At 43.4% G+C, this 19585-nt stretch overlaps 1 protein-coding gene and 1 long non-coding RNA gene across 3 annotated transcripts; one reads left to right on the forward strand and one right to left on the reverse strand.

Annotated features, from left to right (window-relative positions):
* Positions 1-915: 915 nt before the first annotated feature.
* E2F6 (E2F transcription factor 6) lies at positions 916-17354 on the forward strand. Of its 2 annotated transcripts, none has more exons than XM_072938205.1 (7): positions 916-1007; positions 8380-8434; positions 11169-11385; positions 13008-13163; positions 14209-14323; positions 16730-16871; positions 17193-17354. In XM_072938205.1, the coding sequence occupies exons 2-7, from the start codon at positions 8428-8430 to the stop codon at positions 17240-17242; spliced, it is 687 nt and encodes a 228-aa protein (XP_072794306.1). In that variant the 5' UTR covers positions 916-1007; positions 8380-8427; the 3' UTR covers positions 17243-17354. The 2 variants fall into 2 exon arrangements, with proteins under 2 accessions (XP_072794306.1, XP_006197179.1); XM_006197117.4 differs by lacking the exon at positions 916-1007 and adding an exon at positions 1051-1437.
* Positions 12584-16119, reverse strand: LOC140685788 (uncharacterized). The gene is made up of 2 exons (XR_012059231.1): positions 15820-16119; positions 12584-15670 (listed from the first exon to the last, which is right to left on the reverse strand). It is a non-coding gene; the product is annotated as an uncharacterized lncRNA (long non-coding RNA).
* Positions 17355-19585: the final 2231 nt, after the last annotated feature.

The raw sequence follows: 19585 nt of genomic DNA on the forward strand, positions 1-19585 counted from the left end.
GAAATTCTCTTGTGCAACAAAATCCAATCTTCTGGAGACTTCCCCTAGGTTATCCTTTATTTCACGTCATTCTAAATATTTAGCAAACATTTATGGGGCACTTACTATTTGCCAGGAACTGTGCTAGACGCCAGAGATATAAAGATTAAGGAATGCCTCTGACCTCAAGAAGTTTACAGTCTAGTGGGCATCCACCTTCTTCTGGGAGCCTTCCCTGCCCCACCTCGGGCCGCCTAGAAGCCCCTGGTTCTAACTATCACAGCTCAGTTGCTGCCTTCCACTCTTTACTTACCACGTGGTATCGCTTTTTTATATCAAACGTGCTATTCTCGGTTCTAAGTAGTCTACATTCATTCATTCATTCATTCAATCCTCACAACGACCTTATGAGGCAAGTACTGGCATTGATCCCATTTAACAGATGAGGAAACTGAAGCACAGAGCGATTAAGTAGCTTGCTTAAGTTCTGGTAAACTTCCAAGTAGTGGGAGCCAGGATCTGAAAACACACATTCTGGCTCCCGCTTTAAATGTTCCGTTGATTTATCTGTCTTTTCCACCGGAATTTGAGGTTGAGTCCGTGCCAAATTCAAACGAGTATCTCCTGTCCCCGCCATGATATCTAACACAATAGGGAATCAATAATTTATTCCTCATATGAAAAGAGGAAGGGGAAAAAGGGAAAGAAAGAAAGATACAGAGAAGTAAAAAATTTCACGAAGGTTTGGTTACCAGTATTTACTAAGCATCAACACTGGGCAAGTACCTGAGATGGGCCGAGGGGGCTCAAGAGTAAATTAACATCCCTGCAGGCTCAGAATTTTCAGTTATTAGTGTCGTTAGTGTCAAGAATTCCGAGGCGACTATTGCGTTGTCCGGGCTGCCTCTTTTCTCTCGCCCCGTTCCCTGTGCCTGGAATTCTGCTCCACGTCTTCCTTTTCCTTCGCCATCCTCTCCGTTAATTCCGTCCCCGGGATTTCCGGAGCTCCGGCCTCCAGGAGGCGACCAGTACGTGGGAGCGCGCCGGCCGCCGCGGGCATGCGCACTGGGGGCGGCGCACTGCGCATGCGGGAAGATGGCGGGCCTGGCGTCCTGAGGTCCGCGGGTCACCTAGCTCGCCTCCCGCCTGCGTTCTTGCTCCCGGGGTCGTGGGGGCAGCGGCGCGTCCCTCTGCAGGCCGGCCTAGCCAGGCGGCGCCTCCGATCAGGCCAGGGACCCGGTTCGTGCTTGGCCCCCGGGACCCGGTGTGCTGGGGGCGGCGCCCGACCCGAGCGGGAGAAGGCGGGAGAGCTCGCGGGGTGCGAGGGCGAGGGGCGGCCGGCTGGGCAGCATGAGTCAGCAGCGGCCGGCGCGGAAGCTGCCCAGCCTGCTCGTGGACCCGGCGGAGGAGACGGTTCGCCGCCGGTGCCGGGACCCCATCAACGTGGAGGGGCTGCTGGTAAGCCCCGGGGACGGCGTGTGTTCCAGCGCGGGGCCGTCGGGTGGGGGTGGAGGTGGAGGTACCCGGCCCGCGGAGAGGCTGGACTGGCAGTCGCCTCGGTCGTGACCTCCCCGGGGCTGGGCCCGGGGCTGCTCCTCGGCCTCCCCGGCTTTCGCACTGCCCCATCACGTCCTGTGAACCAGACCGGCCACCTGCTTAAACTCTTCTCCCTTCAGCATCTGCTTGCAAATATGTTGTCAGCCTCCCTGGCTTTTACCGCGGCTACGGAGCAGTGTAGGAGAAAATTTCTCAACTTTGCCTGAGATAATCATGCTTTTCCATTTCTCACTATCTCTGCAAGCTGTTTCTCAGTTGTTCTCTTCAGCCTCCTCTCCCGCTCTCCTACTTCAGCCACTTAAAACTTGTCCACACCTCACATTTCCCACCCAGAGCCTCCCCGTTCAGCAAATTATCTTCCATCCTGTTTGACAGAGAAAATGAAAGAGAGTTTGGACTCCCTGCAAAAAAGGTTAATTTTGTCTGTTGTTCTGGACTAGATGCAGTAGATTTTCCTTAATCCTCAGGACCCTCGATGAACCATCATTTTCCATTCTCCCGACATTATCAATTTCTCTGCTGGTTTCTTCTGATTACTAGTAACTAAACATTTCCTGGAGTTAGTGTGCCCAGACACCAAGAAGACTCGGTGCTCAAAAATAGTTTATGAACATTATCTCCTTTAGTTCTGCAGGGCAGTCCTAAGGGTTTATTCTTGTTTTATAATTACCAAAATAGACTTGGAGATGTTAAGTGGCTTCCGTGTATTTAGCTAGTAAGTAGAAAAGCCTGGATTTAACCTCACAGGATCTGACTCCGGATGGTAAATTCTCGACTACTTAAACCACATCCTGAATCCTTTTGCATCTTGAAAGATCCCTCCCTTAATTCCTTCCGTATGCCCTCCCATCTGTGGTATCGCTCCCCCTTCACAGCCAAACTTTTTGAAAAAATTGTTTGCACTCCTGGGTCTACTTGCTCTCCTGTCGTTACCACCTTGCCTTGCTGTCGGGGGAGGGGCCTCTGCCCCAAGCAGAGCTCTAAGACTTCCTACCAAGGTCACCAACAAGCTTGTCACTTCCAGTGGATGTTTCACTATGTATCTTCTGTAGCTTTGACATGATTGACCGCTCACTTTTGTTTGGAAACTCTCACCATGGAATAGCTCCTTGGACACCTAATCTCGGCTCTCCATCTGCTCATCTGGCTTCTTTTGTTCTCCTTCGCAGACTCCTCTTCCTTTTCCCTTTCCTTCCATGTTGATGTTACTCAGATCTTCTGCCTTCTTCACAGTTCCTTCACGTGAGATGTCATGCACCACTGTCATGACTTCTCTTACTGTTTATATTGATGGTCTTAATCTTTGAGAACATGCTAAAAGTTCTAAACTCTTACTATGGAAAAAACTACTTAATTTTGTATTTAATATTAGAAGATACATACAGCCCTTGAAGTCTTGGAAATTCTCACCCACTCTGGTAGTTTTGGTTACCATGTCATAGTAAGTCCCAAACCTATAAATCCAGCTCATAGCTTTCTGTCTACTGGGAGATCTCTACTTAGATTTCAAACTCATATATCCAAAATCGAATTCATTATCTTCTTGCCTAAGCAAGCAACAGCTTGCTGTCTCCTGCTGTAAATGGCACCACACCCACCACATTGCCCAAGCTAGTGTCCTGGGCATCACCCTTGCATTTTCTCTTTCAAACTGACCCTCTCCATCTCTCTGTCTAGTTAAAGTTAATCACCAGTACTTGCCACTTTTAGCCACAGTCTGTGTTTTGGATTGTTGCAGTGTGTTCTTAACCAGTTTTCCTGATACTTGGCTTGCCCCCGAGTTTTTATATTTGCCACAGAGTGACTAACCGTAATCATCTTTTTAAAGTGTATTTCTCGCAATTTGAGTCTCACAATAACAGATTTTATGCTCAGAGAATAGGATAAGAATTCAAGCTCCTCAGGTGTAATTCTTTAAGTACAGCCTTTCAAGTATGGTTCCTCCAGATCTTTAGGTCTGTAAGACTAAAAAGACAAGTTATCTGACCCCCCACACACACACCCAGCACGCAGCTACAGCATACGCTAGTGGGGAAGACACAGGGTAACTGCTGTAGACAGTCCTGTTCATAAAGAGGAAATGGGAGGCACCGAGGAGTACCTGGCCCAGAGCAGTTCTGAAATCCAGCCTGGTGAGGGTGAGAAATTTCTTAATTAGGTCTCAAGGCTTGGAAACAGTTCTCCATGCTCCCACGTCTCCCCCTGGGCTCTTGGCGCCACCATCTGAGTCTGTCTTTTTCATGAAAGGTGATATCTATTCATAGGTGAGTGCTTTTTTCAGCCTGTCAGCAGAATTTGGGGTGTCCAATGGCCTCTTCTCTGTTTGAACTGTCTTTGTCCCTTTTAGTCCAAGCTGGCAGTGGTTTTGCTGATATAATTCTCTCAAAAACTACTGTTAAGCTTGTGGTTCACTCACTAGATGGAAGTCCCACCCATAGATTTCTTCAAGATCAACTCTTCTCTACCCTGGACTTCTGCTGGGGTAGCCGAGGGACAGTGCCTGCAGCTCCCTGTGGCCCTGTCATTAGAGCAAGAGATCTGCGAGGTCCATTCTTACTCTCCTTCTGGGGCCTTTTGTGTGACTGAGTAGTTCTCCAAGGGACCATTTTGATCCCTGAGGGCTCCAGCAAAAACTGTAGTCACACCCTTCATCTTTAGGTTATGGTGTCTGCCTTTGATTTGGTCTTTCTGAGAAGTCATTTCTTAATTTTTAGCTTCTTGAGAGGCTGAGAATTTTTAAAGCCACTAAATCCTGGCTTCCTTTTGTTCAGCAGTTCTTTCCTCAGTCTCCCTCATCTTGCATGATGAGCTGCAAGGGCGGTGAGTGCTGCCTGGAAATCTCCTTGGTAGGATTACCCTGTTCATTAGCATCAACTTTCCTCAGAACTGCAGTTGATACTGTTGCTAAGTGCTCTGTCTTAGCATAACAAGGATCCCCCTTCTTCAAGTTTCTGTAAGTTCCCCTGTCCTTTTGAACCCTTACTGGCAGTGTCCTTGAAGTCCAGATTTCTTCTGACAGACTTTTTCAAGACTGCTTAGTCTTTTTTTTTTTTTCCGTTTTTTGTACATGTATTTTATTGAAGTGTAGTCGGTTTACAATGTGTCAGTTTCTGGTGTATAGCACAATGCTTCAGTCATGTGTGAACATACATGTATTCGTTTTCATATTCTTTTTCATTAGAAGTTACTGCAAGATATTGAATATAGTTCCTTGTGCTATACAGTTATGAACTTGTTGCTTATCAAGACTGCTTAGTCTTGAACAGACTTTTTGGTAGTTATATTGTGGTTGTGTCAGAGACTGTCCTTGAGATAAACACTGAATTATTTAGGGGTCTGCAGTTTACACTCAGATGATTCAGAGGAAAAAAAAAAAAGCACGTGTGTATAGAGAAAAAGATGATAAAGCAAACGCAAAACATTAACATTTGAGGGGTTTGGGTGAAGGGTATGTGGTAATTGTTGGTACTGTTTCTGCACCTTTTCTGAAGGCTGAGATTATTTCAAAATTTTAAAAATAATGGATGTCCCTGAAAGGGTTCACACAATCAGTCTCCCATTGGGGGTCATCGTTCCTCACCTGGAGTGGGGGCCCCTCTTCTCACCTCCTCTCTGTGCCCTTGGAGGGAGAGCCTCATTGTCTCCCTCCAGCGCCAGGTACCCGGTTCTGTTCTGGCGGGCCATGTGCAGGGGTGGCATTTCATTTACTTTTTTTTTTTTTGATAGCTTGCTAACTTTTGTATGAGGAAGCATTTATTCTGATTTTAAACCACTTCAAAAGGGAGGTCCTGTCTAGTCCCGTTTACTCCCCGAAAAGCTCACCTGTTGAATGTGACTCACCAAAGTCAGAGAAGCTGGGAGGGCTTGCCAGGATTGTCAGACTGACTCTATCCAGATGGCGAATTTAGAAAACAGGCAGTGAGGCTTCATGGTCTCTCAGTGATCCTTATTAATGTTCCCAGGAGGGTGTCTTCCCCCGTCCCTGTGTCTGTAAACACTCATTGTTATTTGTCAGTTGAAGTCATCTTCGATGAGGTCCTATTTCAGTCTCTGTTCATTAGTTTAACAAATATTTACCAAGTGCCTGAATGTGCCAGGCACTGTTCCGGTTCAAGAAGGAAAACAATAATAAGTAGTCTCTTGTGCTTTCATAGGATTTTTACAGTTTACAAAATCTGTCATTTAATCTTTGCAATAGCTTGGAAAATGGGCAGTAAAAAGTTATATTCCTACACTGTGTTGCAGATACGGGCTGGGATCTCCCAGCATTTAAGAAGTCCTAGTAGTCCTGAACCCAGTCTCTAGTCAAGAACAATTCTGAATATAAATGAGATGAATGTGTCATTGCTGTAAGCACTTTGGAAATCTCCAGGATTGTAGATCTGTAGGATTCAGATGATGTTCCTTTGGCATGTCTGCCCCGAAGGGCGTGACACTGTTATGATTCCTCCAAGATAAAGGGATAGTGTTTTTATATTCAAAGGGGAAAAAAATGAATGGATGCTGTTGGAATCTGTTCTCCCACAGATCTCAGTATAGCCAATATGTAGTTTATAGCAAAGAATGTGGGGGAAAGGAAGTCATACTTTCTCATGTTACTGTGCCTGACTGAGGTCTTATTATCCTTGTGCCAAGCTGAATAGCAACGGTCTAGATAAGAGACCAGAGGGAGGAGTATTGAGCAGGAAAAGCTGCCCTTCTAGAGTATGTGGAGAGCAGGTAGGGAGGCAGCCTGTTTGGAAACAGCTGAGTACTGTGAGTGTAGAACTTGGCCCTGCTACTAAGAACAGAAGCCTGTTTACAGTAAAGCGCCGCGGGCTCTGCTCTGTTAACCCTGTCTGTGTGCGTTGTCAGGACTGCACTGACGTGATGGCGGAATTTACTTTAACATTGTAGTAATTAAAATAGTATGTTGCAGATACATAAGTAACAGATCATGGACCGAATAGAAAACTCATGAACCAACCATAATATGTGTATCATTTAGGGTATTTGTTTGTGTGTTCCAAACCAATGTGATGAGGGTGGATTTTTTGTCATTTGAGAGTCTTGAGACAGTATTTCAACTCTGTCTCATACTGTGTTAGCAGAAGGGTTGAATGTAAAAGTAGCTGTGACAGTTGGTCATACTGGTCTGATGTTTGACTTTAATAGGACTGCCCTTCAGTGGCTGACTGTTGGATACTGTATTTGCAAGTCACCGTGGTCAGCCCTGTGCAAGAGAGAGCCAGGCAGAGCCCCTGCCCCCAAGACGGGCATTCTCAACTGGGGTTTTGCACCCAGCAGGCCTATATGTTGCTTTAAATTCTAACAACTCAGTTCACTTCACAGTGGAGCTCTGCTTCAGGGGAATGGTTCCCTATCAGGTTAACTCGCTGACAGGTGCTGTCATCTTGTCATAGATGATAAACGAATCCTTGTGTCAAGGATTTGTGTCACTGAAAAGCAAGGAGCGGCTCACCTCGGCTTCAGGCTTCCCCATCCTCCAGTCTCTTTGTCACATTGCTAACACACTTAGATCTCTAACCCACGAGCCTGAGTTCGTCATTCTCTTGTTCAGAAATCTGTGGTGGTTCTGCTCTGGTTACAGCCTAAAGTTCAGACTCCTTAGCGTTCCTTTCACGGTCTTCCGCGTTGGCAAGGTGCTAGCCTGCCCTTCAGCCTCAGTATCAAGTCGGTTTCGCACTGGCTGCTCAGGCGGGTTCTCAAAAGGTGCCAGGCTATTTCTGTTTTCACATCTTTGTTTATTTCACTTGCTGCCCCAGGAGCCCTGTTTTTTTTCCTTCCCACCCCCCCAGGCTCCCACAGGTTGGGGCAAAATCTGGCTTGTCTTTCAAGGCTCAGCTAGGGATCCCCTTCCCTGTGAACCCCTTTGATTTCCTCGCTGGGCACATCCGTGGTACTGCTGATTCTTCTCTCAGGTGCCTTATGGCGTTCACATTCCCACTTCTGCGGCCAGTTTGGGGCCAGTTTTTTCACTTACATAAGAACTAAACCTGCACGGGGCTTGTCTGGAGGAGCATGGCATCATTATCCTTTGTTCTAAGCACGAGGCTAATACGGGTTTCTGTTTACACGGCTTCATCTAAAGATTTTATTGTTTGCAAAAACAATTTCTAAAAGTATTGCAGATGTTACTACCAGTTTATATAAACTTTCCTAGCCTCGAAATAACTGGTAAAATGGTGAGCGTTGATAGTGGAGCTACTACTAATTTTCCTGGTTGTCTGAAGGATTTAAGAGAGATTTTTAATTAATCTAATACCAAAGTTCCTAGTTACATAGTGTGCGTTATTTTCTATTATTAAAAATGCTGTTTTTACATTAATTATCACGGGAATGCAAGGCTGCCTGTGAAAGTTTATGAGCACATTTCTTGGAACCACTTACACTTAATTAGCAAGGGGTGACCATTTGTTAGTTTAGATGTATCTTAGACTTCTGCGCTTCCCAGAGTCAGGGACAGTGTCCTGATCGTCTTTGTATTTTTATCCTCAGTACCTGATGCCATTAGTAAATTAGTGTCTGTTAGTAATAAATTCTCATATTCACATTCCCCTATTCCTTTCTCCCCCACCCCTGTTTCTTTAACTACTGTTCTGTACTTACGGAGGACCATGCAGTATTAGAAATTCAAATCTGTGAACCTTGTCAGATGTGATTACAGTTAGCGTAAGTATTAGAAGAAGAACTGGTTTTCTTACACCCAAATTATCATCCCAGGGTGAGAAAAAAAACCTTTATTATTATCCAGTAAAATGCTGTTTGTTTGCATTTTTTTGCCTTTTGCTGTTCATTTGCATTTTAAATTACTAATTAATTTCTGTATCTTCTTTTTTTCAGCCATCAAAAATAAGGATTAATTTAGAAGATAATGTACAATATGTGTCCATGAGAAGTAAGTTGATTCCTGAATAGGTTTTAGGTTTTGTAGTTTGAACTTCATGTGATTTTAAATGATTTACTTTAAATGTACATAAGTTGGTAAGTAACTTAAATAAAATATTATTTGTACACTGAAATGTAAAGCTTGAAATTTCAGCAAAAACTCCTGGGGTTGTGGGCTGTTAACATGCACAAATGCCAGTTTATTCTCTGTTGCTTTGGAAGTGGCGCTTTTGGAGTGGACTGGTCTGTGTTGGCGGATGTTTCCCAGAATTCTGTGAGAGCGCGTGTTGCCGTCAGCAGGGCTGAAGGCCCTCTCGGGCAGCAAGCATGAGGATGCTCTTCTGCCCTCCTGGTTTCCTTTGATTTTTCCTTCTACTCCTGCCGTGGATCGGTGTTCAGAGCCCGTTACAGGAAATGGAATGTTAGTTGCTCTAGTTCCTTATCTTTCTGGAAATTGTCCCGATAAATGGCCCCACCCCAATTTCCTCTTAATGTGCTCCTAATCTCAGTGGGTAGACGGTGCATAGACGCCCACTGCACATCTTAACATGAGCCTTCACTTCTCTGCCCCGCCACAGCCCCACCCATATCTGGCCCCGACGTTTGGTCAGTTTTACTCTGAAAGCGTTTCCTTCGTCTGCCTCGTACCACCCACTCGCAGTCACGTCTGATGTTTATTGAGCTCGTTCAGGGCTTGGCCTTGTGTTAGGCTCTTTGCATGGATTATCACAACCTTCAAATACAGTATGGATTATTAGTCCTGTTTTATAGATAAGCCTTAGTTTTAGGTTCAGAGAGGTTAAGTAACTTGCTCCATCAGAATTCAGCCCCGAGCCTCCAACTTCAGCCCACAGCCTCACCCACATGTTTGGCTCCTGCCTCGGGCAGGCTTGCCCCCTCCCAGACAGAAGAGATCGCAGAGCCAGGCACCCCTCACCTCTTAATTCTGCTGCCAGTGTAGTTTCTCTAACACAGAAGGGCGGTGATGACATCACTCAACCTAGAAGTCTTCAGTGATGCTCTGTTATATATAGGAAAAATCCTGACTCATTTGTTTGGTTTTATTTGTTTATATTAAATTCATAACCCACTTCATATCCTTAAAAGAAACAAGGCAAGAGAGAATGGACAGACAGAAGGACGAGGCCCTTGAGGGCTGTTTCTTGCTTCACTTTGCAGCCTTCCCCCCCCCCCAGGCCGTCTGCACCCTCCCCATTACTAACGCTGCACACGCTGTGGGAGCCCTGAATACACTGTGTCCTCGCGGGCTGCTCTATTGTTTCCTCTCCTCGCTCAGCCCCTCGTCCCCGTGAGTGCTCGAGAACCCCTCCCTGTCTAGTCTTTCTGTGCTCTGTTCCCGGCCACGCTCGCTAGGGGGCCTTCCCTGTTTCCACTGTCATGAGCTTTATCTTCGCATGTAACTTCGCATGTAACACTCTCACACTCGTCTCTGGGCTTTGCGTAGGGTTCCTGCTAAACTATTGAATGTGGAGTTCCTTTAGTTTGAAGACTGTTTTATTCATGTTTTTATCCCTTCAGCAACTGTCATGTTATAGGTGTTCAGTTTATATCTGTTCTTTATAAAATGACTAACACAGGAATATGCTTATCCTGAACTTATAGGACCATGCCTTGTTAGTAATTTAGTGTAATTATAGTTGATCTTTGAACAACATGAGTTTAAACTGCAGTCCACTTATATGCGGATTTTTCAGTGGTAAACACTGCAGTACGAAGCAGTCCAGGGCTGGTTGAGTCCGCAGATTTGGAGGAACCGCAGGTGCAGGGGCTACTGTGAATCACACACAGGGTAACTCGTGCGTTGTTCAGGGCTCACTTGTAAATGTTTCTTAAATCGGAATCGCTCATTTGTAGTCTTCCAAGATTTGTTGTACAATTGTGACTGTCTTCTGCTTAGAATTTTTTAAAAAGTTTAATTCCTATTTAATCCCATTTAATCTTAGGTATAGGAGTGGTCTCCACAGAGAAAATGTTTATATTCTAAAATACGTACTTTGGTTTCTTGGAGTAACCACGAGTGGTTTTTAAACTGAACATGGTGTTGCGGGGGTTGTGGGCAAGGGTGGGTATTTCCTCTGAAGCATACCGACTGCGGTGCGCTCTGAAAGTTGAATTAAGGAGTAATCACATTCTCCACCCCAAAAGGACAACTGAATTATCTGTAGAATTATTTCCTCTGCACACTTAACCATAAGACCTTTTTATTTAGTATCAAATTGGGAGAGATGAAAAGAATGATTATATTTAGTTTTGGCAAGGGCGTGAGATGAGGCCCTCACCCACTGCGTAAAATTGATAGAATCTTCGTTCTGTCAGCAGGTGTAGCAGTACACTTCAAAAGACCCTTTTACTCAACAATTCCACATCTTGGAACTTAACTAAAGGGAACAGAGATGCATATCAAAATTTAGCTACTAGGAGATTCATTAAAGTATTGTGCAAAGTAGTAAAACTGGAGACACTCTGAATTTCCTATATTGGGGTAAATTTGCAGATAATCTATGCAGTTAAATACTATGCAGCCATAAAAAGTAGAGTGGAAATACATTTGTTATTTTATAGAAATCTATCTCGTAAAAATTAGCCATGATTTTAGGCAGTCTGTAGAATTTCTGTAGGTGTCTATGCTTACTGATCAAGAAGAAATAAATGGGTTTTTTTCAATGAGTTGAGAAAGAAATGCTATTTAAAATTTTACAAGTTGTCTTTGTTTTGTTTCCCAGAAGCTCTAAAAGTGAAGAGACCTCGTTTTGATGTATCACTGGTTTATTTAACTCGAAAATTTATGGATCTTGTCAGATCTGCTCCTGGGGGTATTCTTGACTTAAACAAGGTTGCAACAAAACTGGGAGTACGGAAACGAAGAGTGTATGACATCACCAATGTCTTGGATGGAATTGATCTGGTTGAAAAAAAGTCTAAGAATCATATTCGATGGATGTAAGCTGATTTCAGACTTTGCATGTTTTTTCCCCTTCTCATGAAGTGATGATACTATGCTTAAAACAAATTAGATACTAGCAGTGTTTTGACTATTAAAACAAAGATGCGAATTTTTGTTAGAGAAGGATTCTATAAAATTGTCTTACATTGTCCCACAAAGTATGTAAATAATTTTTTCCTGCTTAGAGTAGAATATCATTGGTACCATTCATTCTAATATTATGGAAAATCATTCTAGTATTATGGTAAAGTTAAATGAAATCATGATTAGTTTTAAGAGTTTTGCTTTTCAAGATAAGACAGGGGAATCTGACTGCACAGGAGTTTTTTGTTTTTAATATTTCCTTAGTTTCAGTTGATTGTTGACATTGGGAAGTAGTTAAGGCTGTAAAACAGTGGTTCTTGCACAGTGTGTAACAAACACTTGGAGGCCTCCCTCCCTCCCCAGAGGCTGTTACTCAGTGCCGGCAGAGGGCAGATGTCTCACTTTTTAACAACTACCCTCTGGTTACGACATTCGGAACACAGTGCCCAGGATGTGAAAAAAGAGGAGTCTTAATGTCTACAAGGTAATTGCTAAAGACAGCGTATAGTTAGGAAGGATCTCAGAGACCTTATGGTAGAGGTGCAGACATAGATACAGGTGTGTGCGTGTGCATGCGTGCGCATGGGGGCACACACACAGGGAGAAGGCTGTTGTACTTACAATAGGCAAGTATTTTGGATCAGTAAGAAATAGTTCCAGGGTATAATAGTTCCAGAGACCTTTCAGGCAAATGAAAACTCTACCAACAAAGATTGTAAAATGACTCTAAAATTAACTTAGCTGTTAGAGGAAAGGGGTTCATAAGGGAGGTTACTTCTTCAATGGTACGGAAATGCAAATTGAATTGTAATTTGAGAATGTTTGCAAAATAACATTAAACAGCACTTCAGGGGTTAATATCAGATTATGTTCTGAATCACTAATTTGGGAACTAGCAAGCGAAAGATAAAGTAGCAGCCTTTTCCCTCTGTATTTTCTGTAAAGATTGAAGAAAACAATGAATAACAGTTGTTACTCAGGTCATGTCATATTGGGGTAGATAGTAATAAAGAAAATATATCTTTTAAAAATTGTATAATCATATTCAGATAGAACCGGATAAAAAATGCACAGTAGGGAAAAATAAAGACTCAATTTTAGCAGAGGAACCATGATTTGGCCAATAGTCCTTGTATTTCATCTGTAAAAACTAAGGGATTCAAAGATTGTAACTTGTCAAGTCACGCTGTAAGAAGTAGAGCTGGGGATAAAACCGGGTGTTGTTGATTCTTAGCCCAGTGCTCATTCAACTTCATTCAGCTTTGCGTGCTACTGCTAATTTCCATAGGGTTATAGAGTTGGTTTTGTTTTTTAAAGTCCCTATGTAAGAGAATAGAACTGGAGACAAAAACCAGAAGGAACGATGGTTGTCTAGAATAATGGGAGGACAGGAGTGGAGTTCAGTTCCTGGTTTCTGTCTGTCATTGTGGGAAACACCTGCTGCAAATATTTGAAGAAGCTCCAGTGAGTGACTTAACTGGTATTGTTTTGTGATCTCCTAGATGGTATTGATGGTGATCTTTTTCTTTTAAAGAGGATCAGATCTTAGCAATTTTGGAGCCATGCCCCAACAGAAGAAGCTGCAGGAGGAACTTTCTGACTTGTCAGCGATGGAAGATGCTCTGGATGAGTTAATTAAGGATTGTGCTCAGCAGTTGTTTGAGTTGACAGATGACAAAGAAAATGAAAGATATCCTTTAACTCTGTGCCTTTTAAAAAAATTTCTTCTTCCTGGCAGGTTTCTTTGAGTAGTAGGGTCAGCTTAGGGATTTAATTAGTATATTGAAGATACAAAATTAGACCTTTAGAAGTGAATGAACTGCTGTAGAAATGGTACTTAAACTGCCATCCTAATTCACAAAGCCTGGTCGAATGTCGATGCTCTTCTTAAGCTCCGAGTCCCCGGGACCAGAGTAGGAGACTTGCCTTCGGTGCTGACCTCCTCCTGGGTCTCCTAGACTGTTTGGCACCTGTTTCCCTGTGGCACCTTTCTGAGGTGTCACTGATTTTGAGCTGTTCCATGCTTCACATTTACGTATTATCTCCACACCAGTCATAACTCCTGTTTCCACAGTTTCAGTTATTAGAAGGAAAATAAATGCTATTACTACACCCAATCAAAAGGTCTGTGGAGTCAAAAAAGAATGCTGGGGAAACCCAGTAAATCACGTAATTGGTGAAATTTCAGGCAACACAATAAAATAAGATGAAAAAAATTCAGGTAGTGAGATGGAAAGTAATTTTGGGTGAGGAAAATCCCCTGAATACACGATGGTCCAGAAAACCTGATTCTCTAAGTTGTTTCTACTTTTTACAGATTCTTTCCACCTTACATTTTAGAAGATTCTCATCAGACTGAATATTTTTTCCCAAAGGTCCTCATAGTAAGCTCTAGCAGTGAATAGGGAAGAGAGTGGGGAGGTTTGAATACCTTCATGCATTATATTTATGGTTCAGACTTTATTAATATTTTTCTCCAGAAATTGTCATCATACCCACAGTAGTACAGTTTAAAGAGATTTTTTGAGTTACAAATATTGTAAGAAACTTTATAAAATTTTAAGAATTGTTGATGAAATAATGAGGATTATATACGAAATTATTTTTTTACTACTTTCCTTAATCGTGAGTTTGTATTCCATAAAAACTGAAGCTATTCTAAAATTACACACATTCATGTGTTATGGGATAAATTATCTCCCCACTCTGCTTGGAGATCCTTGACTGATTTTTACACTAGCATATGTGACGTATCAAGATATTCATAGCATTCAAGCCTTCCATGAACAGATTGTTATCGCAGTTAAAGCTCCAGCAGAAACCAGATTGGATGTTCCAGCTCCCAGAGAAGTAGGTAGCCCTGCATTTTTAAGATTTAAGAGGGAAGCAGGCCAGCTGCTTAGGCTGCGCTTTATTGCAGGCATAGTAACCCGATAACCTCTCTGTCCACGTTAGCGGCATGCCTGATGCTGGATCGGGCTTGTTACACGTTTTAACTTGTTTGGAGTAGCACCACAAATGGAGTAGCAGTCATGATGATTATCCTTTTAAAGATGAGGAATCTGAAGCACAGAAACATTGATAAACTCTCACAATGACACAGGAAGTGACCGAATCGTTTGACTTCTGGGTTTGTTGTTAACCGTTGTATTTCAGTGCCTCTTAGCGGGATTACCAAGAATTGGCGTCAGTGTTAAAGTTCCAAAAGTAAGATCTGGTGTCAGCCAGGGCTCTAGGGAATTAACTCACTCACCCAACTCATAAAAGACTAATGAATAAAAGAGAATACTGAGTCACACATTTAAAATGAAAAGTGAAATGGCTGTGTCAGTGAAAATGTTGTTAGCTGCCAGCTGCTCAGCACACTTTTTCTTGCGAGAAAGTTTGTATTGAAAGATAGTTGTCATCAGAAGTTTTCCTGGTAAGGATGGAACCAGAACCAAGTAATGTGGCCATTCTTGGAGCAAGTCAAGTTCCGACAGCCCCTTGGTGCTAGAGTGATGTCCTCCTCGTTGTGAGAGGGGCTTAACCTCCCTCAGAGTAGAGCAATTTCTCACCACCCGCCTTTCCTGTCATCCCCAGCAGAGCACTGTCCGTGTGAGACCCCGGTTGCTGTTTGTCAGTGTACTGTAGGTAAAGGAACAGCTTTCTTTTACTCCAGTCACACTCAAATTGTGTCTTCTTAGTAATACTTTCTAGTTGTTTTATTTAGTTGTGGGTATATTCCAGATCTCCTAAGTAACATGTATATTTAATATGGCACATTTCACATAGTCACATTCATACGTAACTTATCACTAGTCTTTCAACACATCCTCACTTTGGGGCATGGTAGTCCATTTCTGCAGTGACTGATGAGTTTTTGTTTTTTCCCCTGTACTGTGAGCTGCTTCAGGCTGTAATTGCCAAATCTTGCTGAGCCTTTGATCAGGCCCAAGATGTCTCTTAGAGTCCCATTTAAAAGCCGAGGAACGTGGGCCCTCTTGGCAGCCATTCTTAGCAGTAGGGAAAGTCAGTGGGAGCGATGGACAAAGAGTCCAATTCCACAGAGATATGGGGAGAGGTCTGGGGATCTAGTGCTGGGGCGGATGGACTGGCCTTCAGGTCAAGTCCAGCCTGCTGGGCTTTTGTAAATAATTGCATCAGGACACAGCCGCATGCCCGTTTGTTTAGATATTGTCGCTGGCTGCTTTCACTCTGTAATGGCAAAGGTGTGTAGTTGTGAGAGGGATGATATGACCTGCAAAGTCAAAAATATTTACTACCTCGCCCTGCCCAGAAGACTTTGGCCAATCCCTGACTTAATAGACCCTGTGATCCTCAGCCGCCGCTTCTGAGCAGCTTACCGGTTTCCTTGCTTCAGAAGTATTGAGTTGTGCAGGGTGTACCCTTCAAACCAGACCTGGCCTGGCCATCTATGAGCTGAGCACAGATGTTCTTCAGCCCATCTGCCTGCTACCAGGAAGCTACGGGAAGGGCGATGACACTGGAGGTCCAGAGACCCTCTGCTGTGAGGTCACAGTGTGCTGTGAGGTCACAGTGTGCTGTGAGGTCACAGTGAGCAGGAAGGGCGTGGGGTGCCAGGTACCTAGCCCAGGCCTAACCGTCTGGGAGGAAAGGAAATAGACTTGACTTTGCCGTTGAAGCCACTCCCAGTCAAAACAACAAAGGAGTCCTCTATGACTGAACTGTTCCCTAAGAATTTAGCACAATTCCCAGTAGAAGCAACTGATTACCTGGTATCTTTTGGATTTAACGTTTTAAATTTCAATAGGTATATTTTGGCGTGGCTTCATCCTCTTTTTCAAGTGGATGGAAGAATAATCCTTTCATTCAGCTCAGTACCTCTCCAGTGGTCTGAAATCTTAGCACACTGTTATCATTTGAGTTGACAGACTGTTTTAGATTTCTTTGTCATCAGAACACTGATTTTGGAGTCTCCAGTTCAGACTTCTTAAAGGGGCCAACTCCTTGAGGAGAGACAGATGAGCTCCTGCGTGCTGAGGTGGTCCCCTTTGGGCTCTGAAGCCTCCCCTGTATGACCGGGTAGCTGGTTTAACTGTGTGTGTTGGCCAGTGGTTTCATGTGACTAAAGCTAACTGAGTGTATGATTTTCTCAAATATGTGATGGAAAGGAAACTACCTAAATTAAAATTTTCAGAAGTGTTCCTTGGAACATTTGCAGTTCTAGTAAGTGAAAAACTATAATGAATGAATTTTCTCATTCGTCTCGGTGTTTCATGTGTCATTTGCTAGGATTCCATCACAGTGCATATAAGGAGCACCAAGGGGCCCATTGATGTTTATTTATGTGAAGTGGAGCAGGGTCACTCAAGTAATAAACGGTCGGATGGTACCTCCTCATCTAAAAGCAAACATCCAGAACACCCTAATAAAGGTAAGTGCACCAGTTTTGTGACTAGGAAAATCTAGGATTCTAATGATTTTTTAAATATATATAGTTTTATAAATGACTGTTACGGCCTTATAGATATTTTTACTCTTCCTAGCTGTCTGTGTCCTCTGATGGTCCTTCCAGGTACATGTTTGAGTTCTGGTTTACTCTTGGGAAACTGAAAACTTGAGGCTTAGGCCATTAACATAAGATTATGGTTCCTGACTCGGGTCTTCCGGTTTCCTTCAGCACTTGGGCTGTGTGTTCTATTACCTGCCTTTCAGACCTTCACATAGAATGGTTTCTCTCGGGTTTATTTTTCAGAAGAAAATCCTCCACAGCAAAATGAAGAATTGCTCGAAGTGAGCAACTGATGGCGTCTGAGGATTGGTGTGCTGGGTCCTGTTGGAACATTCTGCGTGGATGAATTCTACTTCAGATGTGATTCTCAGAGCAATAAATCATCCCTGACGTTTCTCATTCTCAGTAGCAGCAGTCAGGCCAGTAGTACCTTTGAATAGTTCACTACTTAGATTACTGGATGATTATGGTTTCCGCATTTGAAAACAACTCTTTTTATAATTATTCACTGCTTTTTGTCAGTGAAATAGACATCTTGCCTCCTGAAATTACTGAATCACAAAAAATTATCACTGAAAGACAGGCAGGCTGGATGGACGGTTCTTCGTGGACTCTGCCCTTTCCTGCACGGATCATGTGTTGTTATCATGAGAGAAATTGCCTTACACGGGTTCATGTCTGCAATGGATGGTGTACACACACTCTGGACGTGATGTCTTTGTATATATTTGTATAATGTTTAGATGACTTATGAAATATGTCTGAGTGAAACTTTTCACCCTTGTACAGCCGAAATAATGTATATATGGAAAGTAGCAGACATATTCTCTAACTTCTGTGGTATCTGTAACTTATTAGAATCCTCTGAATGAGGGTTAGAGGCAAGTTTTTTCCTAATTTCTACATGTAGAAGTATCATAAATATGCTACACATTTGAAGTTCATGGATTTAATTAAAGCATTTCAATGAGGTTCCCAGTGCTAAAATTGGACTTCAAGCTCCCTACAGAGCCATCGTGTCTGAGCAGACTGGTGGCACACCCCAAGCTTTGGGGGCAAGTGTAGAAATGCCATCACGTCATGACTTAATTCCTTGCAAGACATGAATTCAATCATGGTAAAAACTGCAAAGTATTTTAACCTTTTTTGCAAGCAGATTTTGTGATGTGTTTCTGTAAGCAGCCTTGCCCTTCAGTCAGAGGGGTTTCCTTACGACGTGCTAGTTGTCCCCTACCCTCTCTCCCGCTCTTGTCCCACATTTCCAAGTACCTAGCTCTTTCTACCTCATGGGTAAGTCATTTACCACTGTGCCTCAGTAACTCAGTAGTTTACCATTAGACTGTGAGCTCCTTGGGGGATTGTCTTAATCATTGTTAAACCCAACGCCTTGCACCATCCCTGGCACATAAAAAGTGCTCAGTAAACATTTGAACAAATCAGTGAGTGAGTGCTTGGGTGCGTGAGTGAATTGTAAAATTAATAATAATACTTGGCTTGTCTACCATACAAGGTTCTTGTGTCATTCAGATTCATATTTTAAACTTCTCTTGCTTTTAAAGAAAGAATTGAAGCAACTTGAAATTAAGACCATGTATAAAGAGTTAGCATGGGAATCAAAAATCAAAATATTGAAAAATAATGCTGAGAATTTAGGATTTGCATACCCTTGAGCTCCAGTGGCTTTCGCCAGGCCTATCCCTCCGCTGAGCACCAGCCTCCTCCCTCCTCACCGTCCCTGTCGGCTGCTTCTGTGAGCCTGGGACCGCCCGTCGTGCACCTCATCTCGGGCACACGTGGTGAATGTCAGAGCTCAGGCAGAAGCTGTGTGTCTGTAGGTCAGGTGCTCCCCGGGCTGCCCCAGCTCCGCACCGTAGACTTGGCAGATGTCGGTTTATCTGCAGTGGCTGAAACCTGGGGGTCGATGAGGTCGCCTGAAGAGAGGGCCCAGCAGGAGAACAGGAGAGGACCGATGACAAGTATTTTAAGGGGAAATACAGGAGAAAAGGCTTTCCTGAGAAGGAAGAGTGAGAGGAGGGGAGAAACGACTAGAGAAGGTAGTGCCTTTCCACAGGTGACAGCGGCGTCTCAGAGCAGCAGTTCCTCACTTGTGAAATGTGACATATTTCCACTTCGCAGATTGTTCTGAGAGTAACATGAGATCATGTAAGCGACAGTCCTTTGTAAACTGTAGACGTGTTCTATAAATGAAGATGCTCTCCATCGCTCTGACTTCTGGTGTCTGGTCTCTTCTTTTCACAACTGCTAGAGGAAGCATGGCCAGAACTCGCTTCCAGGCTCTTCCTCCCACTCTGTCCTGAACCCTCTGCCCATCTCTCTGTGTACGTTTTATCCTGCTTCGCAGATACTGGGTTTTTTTTTTATAATTGAAAGTTTGTGGCCACCCTGTGTCCAGCAAGTCCGCAGGCACTAGTTTTCCAGTAGCATTTGCTCATTTCACATCTCTGTGTCAGGTTTTGGTAATTATCACAATATTTCAAACTTTTTCATTATTGTTTTATTTGTCATAAATATAAAACTTGAACGACCGGGGGGTTGTTTCTTACTAATGAGCAAAAGAAGGTGGTTTCTTTGAGTTGGAGTCTACTCGTAAGGCTGCTGAAGTGACAGCCCAAGGT

Source organism: Vicugna pacos, chromosome 15, assembly GCF_048564905.1.
Source record: "Vicugna pacos chromosome 15, VicPac4, whole genome shotgun sequence".
Classification (NCBI taxonomy): domain Eukaryota; kingdom Metazoa; phylum Chordata; class Mammalia; order Artiodactyla; family Camelidae; genus Vicugna; species Vicugna pacos.